This window comes from Cottoperca gobio, chromosome 4 (assembly GCF_900634415.1).
Source record: "Cottoperca gobio chromosome 4, fCotGob3.1, whole genome shotgun sequence".
Classification (NCBI taxonomy): domain Eukaryota; kingdom Metazoa; phylum Chordata; class Actinopteri; order Perciformes; family Bovichtidae; genus Cottoperca; species Cottoperca gobio.
In genome coordinates, this window is record NC_041358.1 from 11,150,531 (window position 1) to 11,169,867 (window position 19,337).

A 19,337-nucleotide genomic window follows, 5' to 3' on the forward strand; every position below is an offset into this window, starting at 1 on the left:
CTCTGTTTTCTCTGTGTCAGCAAAAATATGTGTGTTTTAGGATGTTCCTAATGTAACGTTCAACTTGAAAATATTTTCCCGTGTCAGGTCCATGAATACCTTCCTAATCATCTACCTGGGAATCTTGCTGTTCGAGGCCGTCCTCAGCACCATCCTGAAGTATGCCTGGCAGGCTGAGGACAAATGGGACGAGCCTTTCTACAACCAAAAGACTGAACAGGAGAGAAACAGCAGTCCGGTAAGTCTTCTTCGTACAGGCCTTGGAAGAATGCATTCTCATTGATTTTCTTTTTGTAAGTAGTGCAGACTATCAGCCCCAGAGATAAGACCAGGTGAGATTTTAGTCAACATTCCACCTCTGTCTCTTTCTCTCTTTTTTTTTTTTTTTCTCCACCGTTAATCTCCCTGCCAAATTACAATGGGCCTTTTCTCTCTACTGCCAATATAAGTTAATAGGGAGAGTTAGTGATGATATAAAGATGAGCCCACGCTTGAATCCACATCTTCACACACACACACACACACACACACACACACACACACACACACACACACACACACACACACACAGTCCTAGACAGGTGTTGGAAAGGCGGTGTCAGTGTTTAGATTTTGTAACGAGGCTTAAGTGAGGAAGTGCCTTTCATGGGGACAATCTGCCGGCCTATCAGCCGACCTGCCAACACTAATCAGTCAGAGAGAACAGCAGCCGCTATGTATTGAGACAGAGAGGACTCAAAGTCCAGTACACTTTCTACAGAGGAAGAATACCAGCAACCCTTTTTAGTGTATATCATTTACCAATGACTGCATGTCTCCCCATCACAGCGATCTCCTCCCTCCAGGGAATCTTTTTGTCCTTCAACAGACTGTAAAATGTCACAAAAGGATAACTACCAACACAAATGATTTAGTATTTTTTGTTGCATGTCCTGTCTGTTCCTAGACATCCAAAATATGAAGATTTTAGTAGTTTGACTTCTTTACTTTGTTAAGTAAGTAAGGCAGAGCTCCATTTCAGGTAACATGTCATTAACCTGGCTTCTGTATAGCTGCTGATACTCTGTCGTTGGTCCTCTCTCCCCCTCCTTTCTTGTCACATAAAGTAATTAACTCCGTAATGGTAAATAATTACCCTGCCTGCTTTGATTTAGATTGATCATTGATCAAACCATCATTCTGTGTGTGGCTGAGATGTGTATGAAGTACAGCTCAAAGTTAATTGAAATAGATTGCAACATGGAGAGAGAAATAAAGTGCAATATCCAAATCGTATGTAACAATTGTATTCTACAGACCTGGGGAAATCATTTTAATATGTTTTTCAATAAGAATGCAAATAAGGATGCAATAATGATATTGTGAATCATATTGCAATATCACTCATAATAATAGCATTTAGATATTATTTTCCATATTGTACTGCCCTAGTATTAAGCAATTTTATTTTGCAGTCTTAATCTTATCCGCCACTCACAGAATTACATTAGATTTAGCATTTCTGTATTTTTCATGTCATAAATCATGGCAAATGTTAGCTTAGTTATCTTACATGAATCAGATGACAACATATGCACTTTTAGGCTTTACTTTACCACCCTTATTTTCCTGTTTTGTACCCATCATCATCCTCCTCCTCCTTAGTTGCTTTTCCTGTTCTTTTTCACCCACTCTGCATCTTACTTCCAACTACAATTCAAACCGTTGCTATTTGTTACCCAAAGCTTTCTCGTCCTACCCGGTTTCACTTTTGTCCTCATTGTGTTTCCCTCCTGCGTCTCATTCTAATAAAGTTACTCTCCTCCGTCTTTAGATCTTGAAGTTCATCTCAGACTTCTTGGCGTTTCTGGTCCTCTATAACTTCATCATCCCCATCTCGCTCTACGTTACTGTTGAGATGCAGAAATTCCTGGGCTCCTTTTTCATTGGCTGGGATTTAGACCTTTACCACGAGGAGACCGACCAGAAAGCTCAGGTCAACACCTCTGACCTCAATGAGGAGCTGGGACAGGTATGCAATAAAAGTGCACGAACACTTACATATAGCATGGGAGTAAAGATACATACACTTAAATACACATTTTCCAGATGTTATGTAGTTTGTTTAATATTGTATTGCAGTAAATATGCTTATTTGGATATCATTCAAGTGTTTGTATTAAAGTACATAATCAACACATTCTAATGGGATGAAAGGGACACAGCTTTAATACTCAAAATATATAATACTCAACCTAATGTGTGTGTAAATCTGTGTGTTTCTGTTTCCTAGGTGGAGTATGTGTTTACAGATAAGACGGGTACGCTAACGGAAAACGAGATGCATTTCCGTGAGTGTTCAATTAACGGAACCAAGTACCGAGAAGTTAACGGCAAACTGGTACCAGAGGGAATGACTGACGATTCTCCAGATGGTTCTACGCCTCAGCTGGTAACTCGCATATACATGCATTACTTTCATTTGCTTTTGGAAGACACATACTGCACATATACGCTGTCCCCATGTCTGTCATTAAACAAGCACCACCATAGCACATGACTTAATGAACTTCAAATGTTGGCCATCCATGTAATCAACAGTAGATAATTGCACTAATGCCAATACGATGTATTGTTGTTAACAGCATACAATGTGCAAACATGCAGTATGTGCATCATAAGCTCTTTTCCAAAATCAACCTGACTCTGTGACTCTGAATCACATCTCACTTATGTGGACGATGACACAGTGTGTCACTCTGTAGAATAAGAATTGATGGGGTGTCTTCCTCTCTCATCACTCCCTGTTCTCTTTGCTTCCAGATTGGCGAGGAATTGTTATTTCTCAAGGCGGTGTCATTGTGTCACACGGTTCAGATCAGCTACGATCAGCCAGACTGCGTGGTCGGGGGAGGAGACCCATTCTCCCATGCAAACGGTTTCTCTTCCAACAACATGGAATACTACGCCTCTTCACCGGACGAGAAAGCTTTAGTAGAGGCAACAAAGAGGTAAGATTAAATTAGAGCTTCTTCAGTATATTAAGGGTCCTAGGTTGAAATGCCAGCTTAGCTAGCTGCTTTGTGCAAAGGTGCTCTAGCCTTGATCACCCCTGTTTCCACCAACCATCACTGTTAAACCCATTTGGCACTTGCCTCACATAATTAGGAGCAGTCCAAATGAAAACACAGAAAATTTGCAGCAGCTATATTCCTTTGGTTGTAGTACTGGCATTTTGGAATGTTGTCCGGCCACAGTTGCTTTTACTACTTCTACTATTTTGTAGGCGTGGAACAGATTGTTGACAGAAATGCGTCCACACTCGGATATTGGCGAAATGATGGCCTCGATTCTCCGGCACTATGTGCTCAGTGAGCAGCTGTTCAGCTCTGCGTCTATAGGTAGTTGTATAGGACTCTAAAAAGGCTTTTGAAGCAGTTATTTTAATAATAACAAAAAGGCTATATTAAAGGTTGTTACATAAATGTGTGCTCATTCACAGATAGTGTAATGAAGGGCTGAACCTGTTCAGTAATTTTTTTTATAATGAAGATGTCTTTGTTTCCCTGGCACAATAAAATAACAAATAAATAACAACAAAAAACATTGGTTATCGGCTATCAGCCCAATTGTTATCTTAAACGTTGGTATCTGCCGACAATTTCACAGTTGGTGCATCCCGCAAAAGTGTTTGAGAAAAATTGACCTCATCTTCATATGTATTGTGGCAATATATAGTACTTCCATAAGAGCTTGTGGTTTCACCAGATCACATGGGTGTGTGATTGTTCCAACTCATTCCACATTCCAGTCTTTACTTCATTGTCTGTGTGTCAAATGATGCAAGGAAACACAACGTATGAAAGCTATTAGTTATTTGTGGTTTTTACAGTCTGTTTAGTGCTACTGTAGGTCCAAGAGAAGGGTTTGGGCTTTGGTCATAATACAACCATTGACCATTGCACCATTATGAATCCTGGCCGTTGACATGATATTCAATTATTCTTGCTGTACTACCTGTTCTGACTGTGTGAGCTGCTAAGGGACATTAAAATACTGTTGGAGGCTGGACTGCAGGCCAAATAGAAAGTGGCACTTACTCGCTTGTTGTTCATTTTATTGTCACAGAAACGTAGAGCAGGCAACAATTTAATGTCCAGGGGTGTGGTAGGAAACCCTCAAGCAAGTCTGTGTGGAAATTGACGCAACAGAGAAAAAAACGTTAATAGAAAGAGACTGGATTCTACTTTAGCATTTTGATAAAGGTAGCTTCAATACTCCTCCAGTTCTGCAGGAAAACAATGGAGATTTGTCGATTTAAGAAATGTGGCTGTGTAGCTGCATTGTCAACTTTCAGGCTTCATGATGCAGGAGTCAGTGATCCTGGCCAATGTAGTTTTTATACCATCTAATTGTCTTATGTCGAGCAGGGAGTGGCTGCACCCATGACCCAGTGCCTTCAGGCTCCATTTGGCCACAGACGGAGCATCTGTTTTGATTTAAACCGAAAGGAGACGCAGCTGGAACCCTAACCTCAATTATCACTCGTAACGCTCAGTTAATCAGTTACATCACCATTTACCTGAAATGTGACACCATTGGTCAGATTACACAAAACTTATTGGTATTACATATCTTGGCACTATATCCTGGTGTTCAAAAAATGATTTGCTTGGTGAGATAAAGTGGCTCAAGTGTTTCGTCATTTCACAACAAGGTACCAGATTTCATCACCTTTTTTGTCATCGAGTCTTGGTCATCATTTTGTTGACCTGTATTTCTTTAGGATGTCCCACATCTTCCCCACAGTACATGTCATAAACTGTAGCATCCCTCCATGACCCTGAGGAAGATTATTATTATTAACTTAATTAATATTCAAGTGGCGGCCAGCACAAGCTGTGCTCCCGCGGTTTCCCACGGTTCCTATTGTAGCGTTGTTGTTGTCATGCTGCACTGTGATTGGCTCAGCTGTTTCAGATCGATTAGACCAGTGATGTCACTGGTTGAGTGTACCACCTCATCCAGACCTGTTGCACTTTGTGCTGCTGCACATACATGAACCAAAATAGCAGGTGCAATTGGAGACAGCCTCACAGACCTAACATGTTGCACTTGTTGTTAAGATATGGTCCTAAGAGTGGCCTGAGTGGACTTCTATAGCTAAAAGTTCCGATGTTTTTCTAATAAAAGCCCAATTACCTTCTCACTGCTGTCTTTCGGTTCCTCAGGATCGGAGTGGCCTTCACTCGCTGCAGTGGAGATACCATAGAGATCAAAACATTTGGCAAGTCAGAGAAGTAAGTCTAACCCTGTCCGTCTCTTAAACGACAAACACCCATACAATAAAAACATCACGTCTAGACTGCAGACAGAAAAACTGTTTTGTAAGCTACAGGTGAAAAAGTAATTGTCTCTTCTGTCCTGAGTCCAACGTGAGGTTAACACGAGTGTCTCACTTTGCTCTCTCAGATATAAACGGCTGCATGTGTTAGAGTTCGATGCTGACCGCAGAAGGATGAGCGTCATACTGCAGACTCCCTCAGGTAACTCCACCTTAAACTACACAGTAATATTGACCGCAGCAACTAACAATGAACGCCTGACAAAAGAAACATTGATTTAATGTTCAAACATTACAAACAACAAGGCTACGCTTTCTTCTTGCTGTCTTGACTTTTAAGGAGGCAAAGTGCTGTTCTCCAAGGGTGCAGAGTCGGCCATCTTGCCTTTCACTACCAGTGGTGAGATAGAAAAGACGAGACTGCACGTTGACGAGTTTGCCTTGGTGAGAATGATTTTTTTTTACACATTTTTTGAAATGTGTTGTCTCAATAGGTTCTCCGACAGCTTGCACTATTACGGTTATACTACACATCTGTTCAGTGGATAGAGGACAGGGGGTCTGCCTCTTCTGTCTCTATGTGTGTAGGCCTGGCATTTCCCGACGTTGAAGTGATTACTTTTGGCTCTGTTGCTCTGTGCTCCTATTAGACTGTAAATTCTTACACACACACACACACACACACACACACACACACACACACACACACACACACACACACACACACACACACAGACAGACATATCTGGCCCCCACATCATCACATCGGACGTCAGTACCCAGGAGTCGGTGTTCTGGAATGGGTTGATTTGTGGTCGTCTACCCCTCAGGCTGGTTCCGTGATTTAAAGCCAAGCTTTGATAATTTGTTTTTTGTTCTTTGTCTCTGCCTCAATTCGGCCCGCTTCCCTTCTCTTCCTCTCCTATCCCCATCTTTTGGACTTACTCACATTTTCCTCTCTTTACAAACTTGTATTTCTCGATTTACATCAAAACATCTTTCTCTTCCTTTCTTTATGTTCATTTCACAATTCTTATATTCTGACTCGTGTCTCCTGTTTTTTCTCTACCCATCACCCATCCTCCTCCCCCCCACTGTAGAAAGGTCTGCGGACCTTGGTTGTGGCATGTCGCCACTTTAGTCCAGAGGAGTACATTGATGTGGACAGGCATCTGAACGCTGCCCGCACCGCGCTGCAGCAGAGGGACGAGAGACTGCAGGAGGCCTTCAGCTACATCGAGAGAGACCTGCATCTTCTGGGAGCAACGGCGGTTGAAGACAAGTATGGAGACTAACAAATACATTTGAATATATTGGTGTTGTCCCTCCTGAAAACCAGTTCTCATGTAGGTGTGTATGTACATTGTATATTAACTGTTTATGAACACGTAGGAACTTGTTACTTGCATTATACAAAAGCCACTTCAACTGCCCAATTACAATGACATCCAACATACAGTATGATGTAAAATTATGTAACGCGCATGTTTGTTTGTTTTATCATGTGTTGCCGCTGGCAGTCAGTAAACAACATATAGTCACTGTTTGGACAAAACGTATGTTTTATTTGCGCATGGTTGGCCTGAACAGCAATCTATGCAATGTGGCTCGAGATGGATGTTTCAATGCCTCCTGTGCATTTAAAGCCACGCTAGCGGCATGGCTGTATGGATGTCTGTCTGAAGGTTGGTCTTCCACTTTGTGCTAGACTGAAATATCTCCACAACCATTGGCTGGATAGTCATGAATTCATTCATGGTCCCCAGAGGACTAGCCTGCTGACTTTGGTGTTGTCCTGACATTTCCACTAACGACACCAGCAGGTTGATGTATTTGTGTTTTTCTGAAAAGACAGCTATTGGAATGATTGCCATGAGCTTTGGTACAATATAAAATAGGCAGAAGATAAATCTTAATAACTTTGTTGATCCCCTGAATTTGTGCCGGTGTCAGTTCAAAAATGAAATTTGTCCAATACTTTGGTTTGTGACCAAACCTGCAGAACTAATTACATTCCCAGCAGCCTCAGCTGCACTTAGTGTTTAGTGCTAATTTGCGAAAGTTAACTTGCTAACGCGCTAAACAAAGAGGGGAAACAAACCTGCAAGAACGTGAATTGAGCCACATAATTGGTCTTATGAAATGTTCTGTTACTAAAGAATGCACCTTTTTGGACCATACTCTCAAAGATGGGAGTTGCTCGGAGCTAGAGAAGTAAAGAATACATAACTTATGTAAAGATTATTAAATTACAGGAAATAACCGTTAAAGTTAAACAATTTGACATCAGAGGAGAAATGATCAAACAAATTATTTTTTTAAACTGATGAAGTGGGCGGGAGAATCTTCAACAAACAAAGTAAAGTCAACGGGGAGAAAGAGGCTTCACCCCCCTGAGCCTCTCTGGAAATGAATGTTGATATGTGTTTGCATCAGCTCACCATCTGCTCCTCACATAAGCCTCTTTTTTCTCCCTTCCCGTTTATCTCTACTGCTCTGTTTCTGTATCTGGAATGAATTCCTCCTCAGGCACAAATGGTCACAATCAAAGGATCTCCTCTATTATGGAAGACGAGACTAGAATGTTCCCTTTTCTTGAGTCTAATATGAATAGTGTAACGCTGACGGGCATGGTAATATTATCATATTCATTGTCTATTAACCTCTTTTAGGAATGTTAACTGTGGTTAGAAGCAGGATAAATATTCTTAATCAGTGCTGCCCAATTTTCTGAGCCAGATTTCACCTTCCTAGTTTCATGTGTTGCTGTTCAAACTATGACTTTTTGAAGGGTTAACCCTAACCCTTTTGAAGCAGGTTTGTCTATACTTTCAAACTTTACCTGCATGTGTCCGATAAAAGGAGCCTCTTTCCAATCCCCAAATAGGGGTATTGAATTACGGGCACTGTAGTTTACTAACAAGCCTCTGTGGCTTGACCACATTACAACCACAGCAAGAGAACACCAGGTTTAAATGCCAGCCTCACCCACAACAAGTCCAAAACTACATTTTCTTCTATCTTCTTCTTGCCACTTATACTTAGGGATCACTGGAAGCTTTGCGTATACAGTAACATGAGTATATGGTTTATATCCTTTCCCTCCCTTGTCTCTTTCAGACTCCAAGACAAAGTCCAGGAGACCATCGAGGCTCTGCGGCTGGCAGGGATCAAAGTATGGGTGCTGACAGGGGACAAACATGAGACTGCGGTCAGTGTCAGCCTGTCCTGTGGCCACTTCCACAGAACCATGAACATCTTGGAGCTCCTGCAACAACGCTCTGATAACGAGTGTGCGGAACAGCTCCGCAGACTGGACAGGAGGTGAGTGTGTTTGTGAAGTTACACAGTGTGTCTTCAAACGCATCTTGAAGCCATGTATTCTGATAACAATGAAGCTCTTTATCTATAAGGCTAAGTGTTTGGTTTGAATTTGGTACCATTAATTTGATACTGTCTGCATCAGGGTATAACTGATGTCTTGACCTTAAAATTGTTCTCATGTTTTTATGATTTACAAAAGAAAATGTAATACTGTCCAGTTTTCTAGAGGCCAGTTTCTGGAAATGGAAATATTTCTGTGGGGAAATAAAGAAGTAGGCAGGCTGAACATGCTGCAGTTTCATAAGATGCAGCATACAAATCGAAACAGGCTGACTTGCTTTGGTTACTTTGATAAAAGTCGTGTGTAGGAAGGGACAGCCATTGCTTTAGTGATTAAAGTGCTGTTTGTTTCATATGCTTGTGACCCAAATGGGAACTGGACGTAAATATTTAAATTCCATATTTGGGGACTACAACAAAAAAGGCTGAGGATGTCAGAGCTCAAAAGTGTTCCTTAGTGATGAATCTTTAAAATACGAACTTGTTATATAAAAGTAAAATCTTTCTGTGGCAAATGCGTATTGAACGAAACAAGATAATAAGTGAATGGACCAACAATTCTTCTCCTTATCCTGTTCTCATATTCTGTTCTTTTCTGACTCTCTCTCCATCTTTTTTCCAGGATAAAGGAGGACCATGTCATACAGCACGGGTTAGTCGTGGATGGGGCCAGTCTGTCTTTAGCGTTGAGGGAACACGAGAAGCTCTTTATGGAAGTGTGTAAAAACTGCTCAGCTGTGCTGTGTTGCCGCATGGCCCCACTGCAGAAAGCTAAGGTACCAGTCCTCTGCACACCGCACACCCAAATACATTACCCTCATGTCCAGATGCCAATGTTACTTTGTTCTATCCAGGTGGTGCGTCTATTTAAAACCTCCCCAGAGAAACCCATCACCCTAGCTATTGGGGATGGAGCCAATGATGTCAGTATGATACAGGAAGCTCACGTCGGCATAGGTAAACACACACACACACACACACACACACAATATGGTCTCTTTGTCTCTATACTCTGCAATGTGTCCTCCAATATATATATGTGTGTGTGTGTGTGTGTGTGTGTGTGTGTGTGTGTGTGCAGGTATCATGGGGAAGGAGGGACGTCAGGCCGTGAGAAACAGTGACTATGCAATTGCCAGGTTTAAGTTCCTGGCTAAACTTCTGCTGGTCCACGGTCACTTCTACTACATTCGAATAGCTACGCTTGTACAGTACTTTTTCTACAAGGTGACTAACTTAACTTTATCTGCACATGCGTTTATGAAAAGTTATAATAATCCAGTGTTTTGAAAAGTGGCATATAAATAAAGGTAGGGTTGGGCGATATGACGGTGTTTACAGAAAATAGAAATGTGTCCACCGGTAGAGATTTGGCATCTCGTGAATCCAGCTGCTGCGCAAAGGTAACATGATTTGGGCAAACATGGGGGAGGAGAGCGCTGTTGTAAATGCAGAACTGGAGGAGGATGAGGAAGAACTCTGGTTACATGGTTACCAGATATTTGCACTGTAGTTTTAGTTTTGTCAGCTGTTTGAAATGAAAGATGAGCAAATCCTGCAGGAAAGTCTTTCTTTCATTTCGTGTAAGTATTTGTGTGATTTGCATTGCTTAATATTGCACAGACTAAAGTCAGGCTGGTACTTATTTACACCTGTTAACCTTAAAACCTGTAACACTTGAACTGATTATTCTCTGGGACCATAACGCTTCCGTTTTGATTTGCTTTAGTTTCAGTTTGGTTTGAGTCTTCTTTTTTTTTTTTACTCAATTTTTGTCTCGTGAGGCAAATAAAGAAGAAAAATAGTCAAATGTGATGAAGTACGGTATGGTCATTTCAAACAAGTACTTAATTGATTTTAAAGAACAATTACTGTATCGTCATATATATACAGTTACCGTGATATAAAATTGCATTTGCCATGGTAGAAGATTTTGGCCATATCGCCCGTCCCTAAATAAAGGTGTATAGCACTTTTGAAAACGCTGGACTCACTCATCTTAATTTCTTAATTTAAATGGATTCCTTGAGCAGAATATGTTTTTAGGAGTGTTCGGCCACGCCTCCTTTCATTGCAATGTTTTTAATGTTTCGTTCCTTCACTCTGTCTTTTCTAGAACGTGTGTTTTATCACGCCCCAGTTTTTATACCAGTTCTTCTGTCTGTTTTCACAACAAGTAAGTCCATTTATCTCTGCACTGTCTCATATGTCATTATAGATTTCTTTGTGGTTTTAATGTTGCACAGAATGCCTTCTTACCTACACCGAAGGTTTCTTTTCAAACTCATCTTGAGGCACAACGAGGCAGTTTGATATCCAGTTTGATTTACACTTTTAATTAGATATGATTTTATAAGTTTAACAATGCTCAACAAGCCAGCACTTCAATGAGATTTAGTCTTGAGGCCATTAAAAGTTGCTGTAAAATTGAAACTGTGGATCTCACATTTAGCATTTAAACTCTTAAAAGATTTATGCAACATAGCTTTAGAACTTGAGTTAGATGATTTATCAAACTATTGTTGGCATTATCTCTGTTGCTCAAGCTTTAGTCTGTTATTAGAGTTAATACTTTTATTTAGAATTATAGCTGCCCTAACAAACTACTGCCATTTGTATTTCTGCCTGTGCATCTGAAACTGATTAAGCTTTGGGACGGTTTCGTTTAAGTTGGGTTAGTGTATTCAGTGTATTTCAGTGTTGGCTAATAGCTTGGTGTGAAGTGAATGCTGTCTCTGTCCAACCCAGACTCTGTATGACAGTGTTTACCTGACACTGTACAACATCTGCTTCACCTCGCTGCCCATCCTGGTGTACAGTCTGTTTGAACAGCTGGTCCATCCACACGTACTGCAGAATAAGCCCGGCCTGTACAGGTAAGTTTACATGTACTGTGTAAGTGCACACACTGTGTGTTTGTGCATAGCGTGTGTGTTTGTTAACTGTTTGTGGTCAGTAGTCAGTATGTCTGCAATAAATTCATGAACAAAATACTAAAGTTATACTTGTTTTATGCTATATACACCATCTACATGCACAATGTGGCTAATATGAATGTTATTTAACATTTTAAGTGAGATCAAACTAAATGTTTTGTTGCCATCTGCATATTTGGTCCGTTTCGCATCGGGCCAAATAACGGCCCTTAGCTTCGATATAATGCAACATATCGCAGCCTGAAGTAAGCTACTGCTTTTATGATTCGTCATCAGTTATGGCAATATGAACGTTATAGACACATTCCAATTTAAATCTGTTTTGATTAATAATTAATAATGTTCACAATAAAACATGCCCTCCTGGTCTTCCTGCCTGCACATGGTGGTTGCTATGGAGCCTGCATTACCAGCAAGCATAATGGCAATAATCATAGTAATAATAATAAGTGAACCTCTTTTGTCCATGTTTGAACGTCTACCACACATTTATCCTCCCGCCAGTCCAGTCGTCGAAGCATTGCACTGCCCATGGCGTTTGCTTCACGGTGTTCTGTTCATTCAGTTCAGCGCTGCGTGTTGTTTCGGAGATGGATTCTTTCCTAGAGATCGGACGCTGCTCAATCGGCCTCTTTAGAAAGTCAACCTTGAATGTTTCCAGTTTGCAGCAGGTTTTCACCAGCTGATGTTTTTACTTAGAATCTGTGACCTGCTCCGTGTTGGTGGAAGTGATTTCCCTGTGACCCTGTCGCTAAGCAACCATGACCACACAGTAGTCTCAGACACAGAAGGATACTGAATCGCTGCAAAGAAATTAGACGTCATAATCGTATGTATGTGGTTATTGCATCACGGCTATGAACCAATCGGATTGCTTATTTTGAGCTACCCGTTTTATAATAAACACTTGAATCCCTCTGTAAGTGACCAACTATTAAGTTATTCATCACGGTGAAACATGACAGCGCTCTTTGATACAGTATATCCTCTTCAGAAATACAATAAAAATGTTTGTATCCCACAGAGACATCAGCAAGAACTCCCTGCTGTCTTTCCGGACGTTCATGTACTGGACTCTGTTGGGCTTCTGCCACGCCTTCATCTTCTTCTTCGGATCCTACATACTGATGGGAGAGGACACCACACTTATGGGCAATGGACAGGTGAGTACTTGGCTGTGTGTGTTTATGTTTATTGGAAAATATTAGGAAAATGCTTTATGAGACTGGTAGTAGGATATAATGAAATGCGTGAGTGCATGTTATGATGAGTTATTGTTATTGATGGGGCTGGTTGCCTGCTGGTCTTCCTTCAGTCACTCCTTCCCTTAATCTTGTTCTTTTCTCATATGTCTCTTCCTAATTCTGTCTTTTTGTTCAACTGCCTTTTACACATGTTGATGTTGATCTCTAACTGTTCCAGCATGTATGTCATTCACTTGTTGAGGAGTCAGTTCTACTCATTTTTCCATTTCTTCTCATCATATCTTCTCTGGTTCATCACCAAATCTGTTTTCTTCCGTTTCCTTTCCTGCTGCATATCTTTGCCATCTGTCTCTCTGTTTTTAAAGTTTGGTATTTCAGAAAGCACTCGCTCCTTTTGCTCTCACTCGCTTGTCTTTTCTTCTATCTTTTGTTGATTTCTCTTTTTTCCTTCTACCTTCACGCTGTGCATGTCTTCAGATCTTGCGGGGTAACAGGCAGCTGGTAAGAGTCTGCTCTACAGTTGAATGCATGTCTCCTTGGGGGGTTTATGACAAGACTATCAGGAGGATTCCTAAACATATTTTTGTCTAGCTAATATAATTGCTCTACAGTATATTTACATGTTGAACAATTTAGTTTTAAACATTGAAATAAGCGATACGATTCTAAAACTGTGGCTCATTGAACCCTGATGATTCTCGTAAATTGCAATCAGTTTGGATTCCTCCATTTTTTTTTATCGTAAAGTTAATTGTGCGTTCAGTTCGCAGTTCAAATGTCTCCGTATTAGAACATTTAAATCCACACATAGAATTATCATAACCTATAAACATACAGCACGCAGGCTTCAAATCTCTCAACAGAGGCAAAGATCATTTGTTTCCCACCCGGCTGCGGCCATTAACTTGATTTATGCTTTCAAATATTTAATAACAAGTGTCAGTTCGTACTTTGATCATGACAAGTCTGGACAAGGTGAAAGGTTTAACAAAAGTGTTACTTTGAAAGGTGATGATGGTTAGACAAGGACAAGTAAATAGATCCTAAAAAGGTTCCGCAGAGTTTATTTTAGATATAAATAAACTGAAACTTGAACAATGTTCCTGTAAGGGGCCCAGATTTGTTTCTGAGGATACATCTCAGACTGTTAGTTTACTATAAGTGTTCAGACTCCAGCAGGGTCCTGAAATGCTTGGCAACAAAACAATACCCCCTCCACAACTCTCCAACTACAAGTGAAGTGATTCTCATAGCAGGTGGCAAAGCGACCGACGGTAGTCGCACAGTCGGAGGGCAAAGGCCTCATTGAGGGCAATCATACATTTCTAACTGAGACTGACGACTTGTAGATGTTCTCTCCATTCCACAACTGAAGCACAACACTGCTCACCTTGTCTCACCTGCCCCCACTCCCACCGTTTATCCCGATTTGTGGTTTGACTTGTTTTATTATTATCGCAACATAATCTGTAAATATCAAATACTGCAACTGTGACTGCTTTGTTTGGTATCTATTATTCATTCTAGTGAATAGCAGACAAAATGTCCCTGATTTATATTTGAATGATTTGCAGGCTATTACGAGTGTAGTAGTGCTGAAGGATGAGTAACATTATGTTTATTGGTTTATTTATTATAGTGTTATGTTGTTAGTAGCTGGATCCGTGCATGTAAACATGTTTTCTTTCCATTGTGTAATACTGTTGACTGTTCAATTAACAGCTTTATGTCTGTTTTATAGATGTTTGGGAACTGGACATTTGGAACGCTGGTCTTTACTGTCATGGTCATCACAGTCACATTAAAGGTAAATTACATCCAATCGTATGCTCTCACAACAAAGGAGCCCGTTTAATTTCTCAGAATGGTATTGGTTAGTATTTTAAGATCTCACATTATGTCTACCTTTTACTGTTTTTCTGTGACTCTTTAGCTCAAACTTAAGTGTCTTTCATATTTTATTTAACTATAGTAACATACGTTCTGTTATATTCAGCTGTAAATGTGTATGGTGTGTTTCTTATTATTTAATGACCGTGTAATATCAGCGTAAGGAGTGCTTGGTTTGTGCAGAAACCTGCATGTATGTTATCTGCTCGGCACTAAACGGCAAAAATCAGCCAAAGAACGATGTACAGCATGTAGCATGCTAAAGATAGATATTATACTCTGGAGTCAGTCAACCAAATTAAACACAAAAGACAATTGAATATTGAGCTTAAAATCCGTTGTTCTCAAATTGATGAGGTGACCGTATGTCTTTGTGTGTGTTTGTGAGTCTCTGTGCCGTCTCCTGGTCACAAATGACGGTTGCTGTGTCCGTTAGCTGAGCGCAGTGTAGCACGGTCACACTTGTGTTGCCACAGTATATGAAGTACAGTATGTCGTGAAGAATTAAAATGATGTCAGTGTCCATTAGCAGGAAAGGATTTGTCACAGGTTGGGGTCATGGTCTTTTTCACAGCACTGACAGATTGCTGTGGTGTATTGATGCCCTAACTGTCCCGGTCTCAGAGTTTTACGCTTAGCTTTCTTTTCCTCCCCCTCCTATGTGTGCCTGTGTTTGTGTATGTGTGTAATAACAGCTTGCTTTAGAGACTCATTTCTGGACGTGGATGAACCATTTTGTGACGTGGGGTTCGATTGCCTTCTACTTCATCTTCTCGCTCTTCTATGGAGGCATCATCTGGTAAGAAGAGGCTTCTTGCAAAGTTCATGTTTTTCCTTGTTTGGGTACAAAGACGATGCTTTGCCTTTTTCTTACACGGTCTCTCTGCTCAATCTACTGGGAACATACATACATGCAGATTAAATTGCAATGGCATCCGTGTGTGTGTCGAGGAGGAGGAGCTGAGACACAGAGAGCGGAGGAGAGAAGCAGCGCGCCCGTAAATCACACCAAAGCATAGCGCCGTAGTTGTTTTCTGTTCATCCGTTTTAGGCAATTTGAAGAGAAAAAAAATAGGAACCGTAGGGAACACCCAGATTTGTATAAATTGTTTCCACGTTTTGGCAAATTCCTCGTTTTAAAGTTGATTTCCTTTTTTTAGTCTCAAATTCTGCAATCCCGTCCGGGTTTCTGCAACACGTGAATCATCGGGCCCTGCACTATGGCTGTCTTGTGAAAGAAAACAAAGCGAAATCTAAAGTGTTAAATCCTCACATTCACATCGTTACCGTTGGTAATAAATGATTACTTTGATAGGGAAATGAAAGTAAGTGGACACGAGAGTACATAATGGGACATAAGTTCACCCCCAGTGTAGTGGGTAGTGTTCATCTAGAGCGCAGTAGAATCACAATAAGAGTAGCTGATTTATATAAAGATAATCGTGCACAAGTTTCTCACTGAAATATATTCAAGCTATTACCGTAATTTCCGGACTATAAGCCGCGACTTTTTCCACATTTTGCGACCCTGCGGCTTATATAACGGTGCGGCTTATCTGTGGATTTTTACAGCTAACGGCCACTAGGGGAATTCCTAAATCTATGGATTTTACAGGTTACAGTCCACCGGATGCCGGGAAAGAGTGCGCAAAAGTAGCGAGTGGTACGAGAGACAGACGGACATTACGAGAGCGAGACAGTTTGTGAGACACCCTCATTGTGGAAAAAAAACTTAGAAATGCATATATATTTATTTCGAGGAGTCTTATTTTGTTAAATATGCTTTTATGTTGATACTCCTGAAACCGGCACTTTCTGGGGGACGGTTAGAAGGAAACGTGGAAGAGAGGGGTGCATGTCCAAAAACCCCTGACTGTGGAGTTACCGTATGATGATGACTTCCATGTGTTTCTTCTGTTTCAACGGTAATTTATGGACAAATTAAGGAAAACACCAACGGTCAGAGACAATAAATGCTGATTGAACAGGCAGAAGTTCTCCATCGTTATTTCCCGGTTCTACACAACACAACGCATCGTGGTGTCAGCTACAGACCGGCTACATACACATCAGTCAATTTAGCGTCTGCGGCTTATAGTCAGGTGCGGCTTATAGTCCGAAAATTACGGTATTTACTTTAAATAATTAGAAAAAAAAATTCTCTGAGTCTTTGTTAGAATCGTCCCCAGATTACCCGAATGTATTTTTGATTGATCGGATCAGTTTCAAGCAATTTACTCAATCGAGTCAAATCAGTTCGGAGCCACATGATTGATATTTGTGGTGTGACATCTGCACAGGTTCTTAACTTGGCGTTGTGTTTAAGAATAATTCAATCACTTTAAGAGCATGAGTGCAACTGCCAGTGAAATCAGATTTTACATTGAACAGAGCAAAGTGAAATGAGCCAGGCTTAGAAAAATGAAAATATATATTTGTGTCTCCTTTCTTCTGCAGTATGTAACCATTGTGTCCCTTCCCTCCAGGCCATTCCTCCACACGCAGGACATGTACTTTGTATTCGTACAGCTGCTGTCTAGCGGTTCAGCCTGGTTCGCAATCATCATCATCGTCATAACTTGCCTCTTTCCTGATGTGGTGAAGAAGGTCTTCTACCGACATCTGCAGCCCACCAGCACACAGAAGAGTCAGGTAACATGGGGAGGAGGGGCAGGAAGTGAAAGAGAAGACTTTTTACAGGTTTTTGTCTGGGAACCATTGTAAAGAAGTCCAGCCAATCCTGTAAAGTGGATTATACGTGGTACAAAGTACAGCTTCTATTTCCGATTGGCTGGGATTTAAAGAGGCTCATCCAGCATTTATCTCTTTATTTCCCAGAGGTGTCCCTGTGTTTCACATGCCCAGAGGTGTCCCTGTGTTTCACATGCCCTGCACCCTGCTGGCCTGACTCTAAGGTTCAGTAGCTTTAAGTCGCAGCAGTTCGCTCAACTCACTTTTTCAGTGAAACCTTTTGTACGATCCTGCATATGTCCTGCGTGTCCACTCTGCAGATGTTGTCTTTGCTTATATGTGCTCTCAATAGTTGTTAAGTTCTGGAAATCTTAAAGACCGTAAGTTGCATTATTATTTAGCAGGTTTAGTGATCGAAGCCAAAATGACCTTCTTTTTTGTCGGTGCGAAATCATGATTTAAAACATGTATAAAAGCACGATGAGAGAAAGGAACGTTCTATAAAAACTCCCAAAGAAATAATCATCAGGCAAATGATCCAGTGGAATCATTAAGTATATATTTAAAACCTATGGGACAGATTTGACACGAGTTAAAAAGCTAATTTCTACAGTTTTAGGCTTTTTCTATAAGCTCTGCAGGCTCAAAAGTGAAACTCATTAAAAGTAATGAAATAGCTCAGGTAAGGACAAACGTATCCCAGCAGTTCAACTGTCTTCTTCTATGTACAGTGCAAGATTTAATACTCAATCCTACTTGTATCAGAAAAATGGGAATTATATTTCCTGTAATATGACGAGCGCCTAGAGGGAGAACATAAAGTAAAATGTCAAGGTAACTCAGATTCTCCACACAAAGAGGAAATGTTCACATTTTTCTCAGCCTCAGTGGTCATGAGTTACTTATTTTCTTTACAGGAACAGCATGATGTTACACACACACACACACACACACACCGCATGACTACATTTTGATCCACTACACAAGCGTACACATACACACAGTGTGCCTGGTCACCTCTCAGCTGACCAGCGCTGTTATGTATTGATTCGTCCAGCTGGAGACTGTTTATGTTTTATCTTATTCCTTCCTCCTTTCAAAACGCTCCTCTTGTTTCTCAAACTGCCTTTTCCAATCCTATGTGGTGTTTGTTGTTTCTGCTCTAACCTTTGTCCCGTTTTGTCTTTGTGTGTATGTGTGTGTGATTCTGAAAGTGGGTACAGTATAAACTGTGTGTTTTTTAAATGCGTGTGTGTATGAGAATTAGATTTTTAACCTCTCTGTGTGTGTGTGTGTGTGTGTGTGTTCTTCCTCGCGTCCTCTTTGTGTATTCTCCTGGTGTAGATGTATTCCAACCGTGTGGCGATAGGTGATGACTTCATCGCTCTGCAGCCTCTCTCCAGAGCCAAGAGCCAGCTGGGCAAAATTAGGTAGAGGAGATGAGACTGATTCAGACCTGGGCTTAAAATACATCTAAAAATCAATTCAAATAAAACAAGTATCCCAGGAGTGCTTTATTCAAAAGTAACATTTCTATATTAGTATTTTTAGGGATGCATCTGAATATGTTTGTGAATTGTCAACCAACTTTAGTGGTTTGTCCAGTTTTCCCTGCATAGACGCTGCTCCTTCTAAATTTAATTTCACCTTCATAAATATTTCAGCACTTATAGAAACCACTGCAGGGTTTTGATGCAGGGTTTCTAATATAAAGCTGTTAAAGTGAATGAAGTCAGTTGGGTTATGTTATTAGAGGACTATGTTCAACTGAATATGATAGGCACAACAAAAAGCATGTTACGTACCCTTCTTTACTTTAAATTGACTTCTTATGCAAAGTTCAGACTTTTTCAAATAAAAAAATATATTTGATTTTAAAAGTTTTAGGTCAGATAGTTTGCACAATGT

General features: G+C 40.6%; 1 protein-coding gene across 1 annotated transcript in view; it reads left to right on the forward strand.

The window, feature by feature from the left end:
- The window catches only part of atp11b (ATPase phospholipid transporting 11B), a 54,189-nt gene that overhangs the window by 18,605 nt on the left and 16,247 nt on the right, over window positions 1-19,337 (forward strand). The window contains exons 11-28 of the mRNA XM_029430111.1: window positions 88-238; window positions 1,814-2,011; window positions 2,273-2,431; window positions 2,803-2,990; window positions 5,211-5,279; window positions 5,452-5,525; window positions 5,664-5,767; window positions 6,424-6,605; window positions 8,444-8,647; window positions 9,330-9,483; window positions 9,562-9,664; window positions 9,789-9,934; window positions 10,824-10,883; window positions 11,456-11,583; window positions 12,668-12,806; window positions 14,590-14,655; window positions 15,434-15,537; window positions 17,225-17,390. Of these exons, the coding sequence (XP_029285971.1) occupies window positions 88-238; window positions 1,814-2,011; window positions 2,273-2,431; window positions 2,803-2,990; window positions 5,211-5,279; window positions 5,452-5,525; window positions 5,664-5,767; window positions 6,424-6,605; window positions 8,444-8,647; window positions 9,330-9,483; window positions 9,562-9,664; window positions 9,789-9,934; window positions 10,824-10,883; window positions 11,456-11,583; window positions 12,668-12,806; window positions 14,590-14,655; window positions 15,434-15,537; window positions 17,225-17,390 (2,395 nt within the window). The remainder of the gene's footprint in view (window positions 1-87; window positions 239-1,813; window positions 2,012-2,272; window positions 2,432-2,802; window positions 2,991-5,210; window positions 5,280-5,451; window positions 5,526-5,663; window positions 5,768-6,423; window positions 6,606-8,443; window positions 8,648-9,329; window positions 9,484-9,561; window positions 9,665-9,788; window positions 9,935-10,823; window positions 10,884-11,455; window positions 11,584-12,667; window positions 12,807-14,589; window positions 14,656-15,433; window positions 15,538-17,224; window positions 17,391-19,337) is intronic.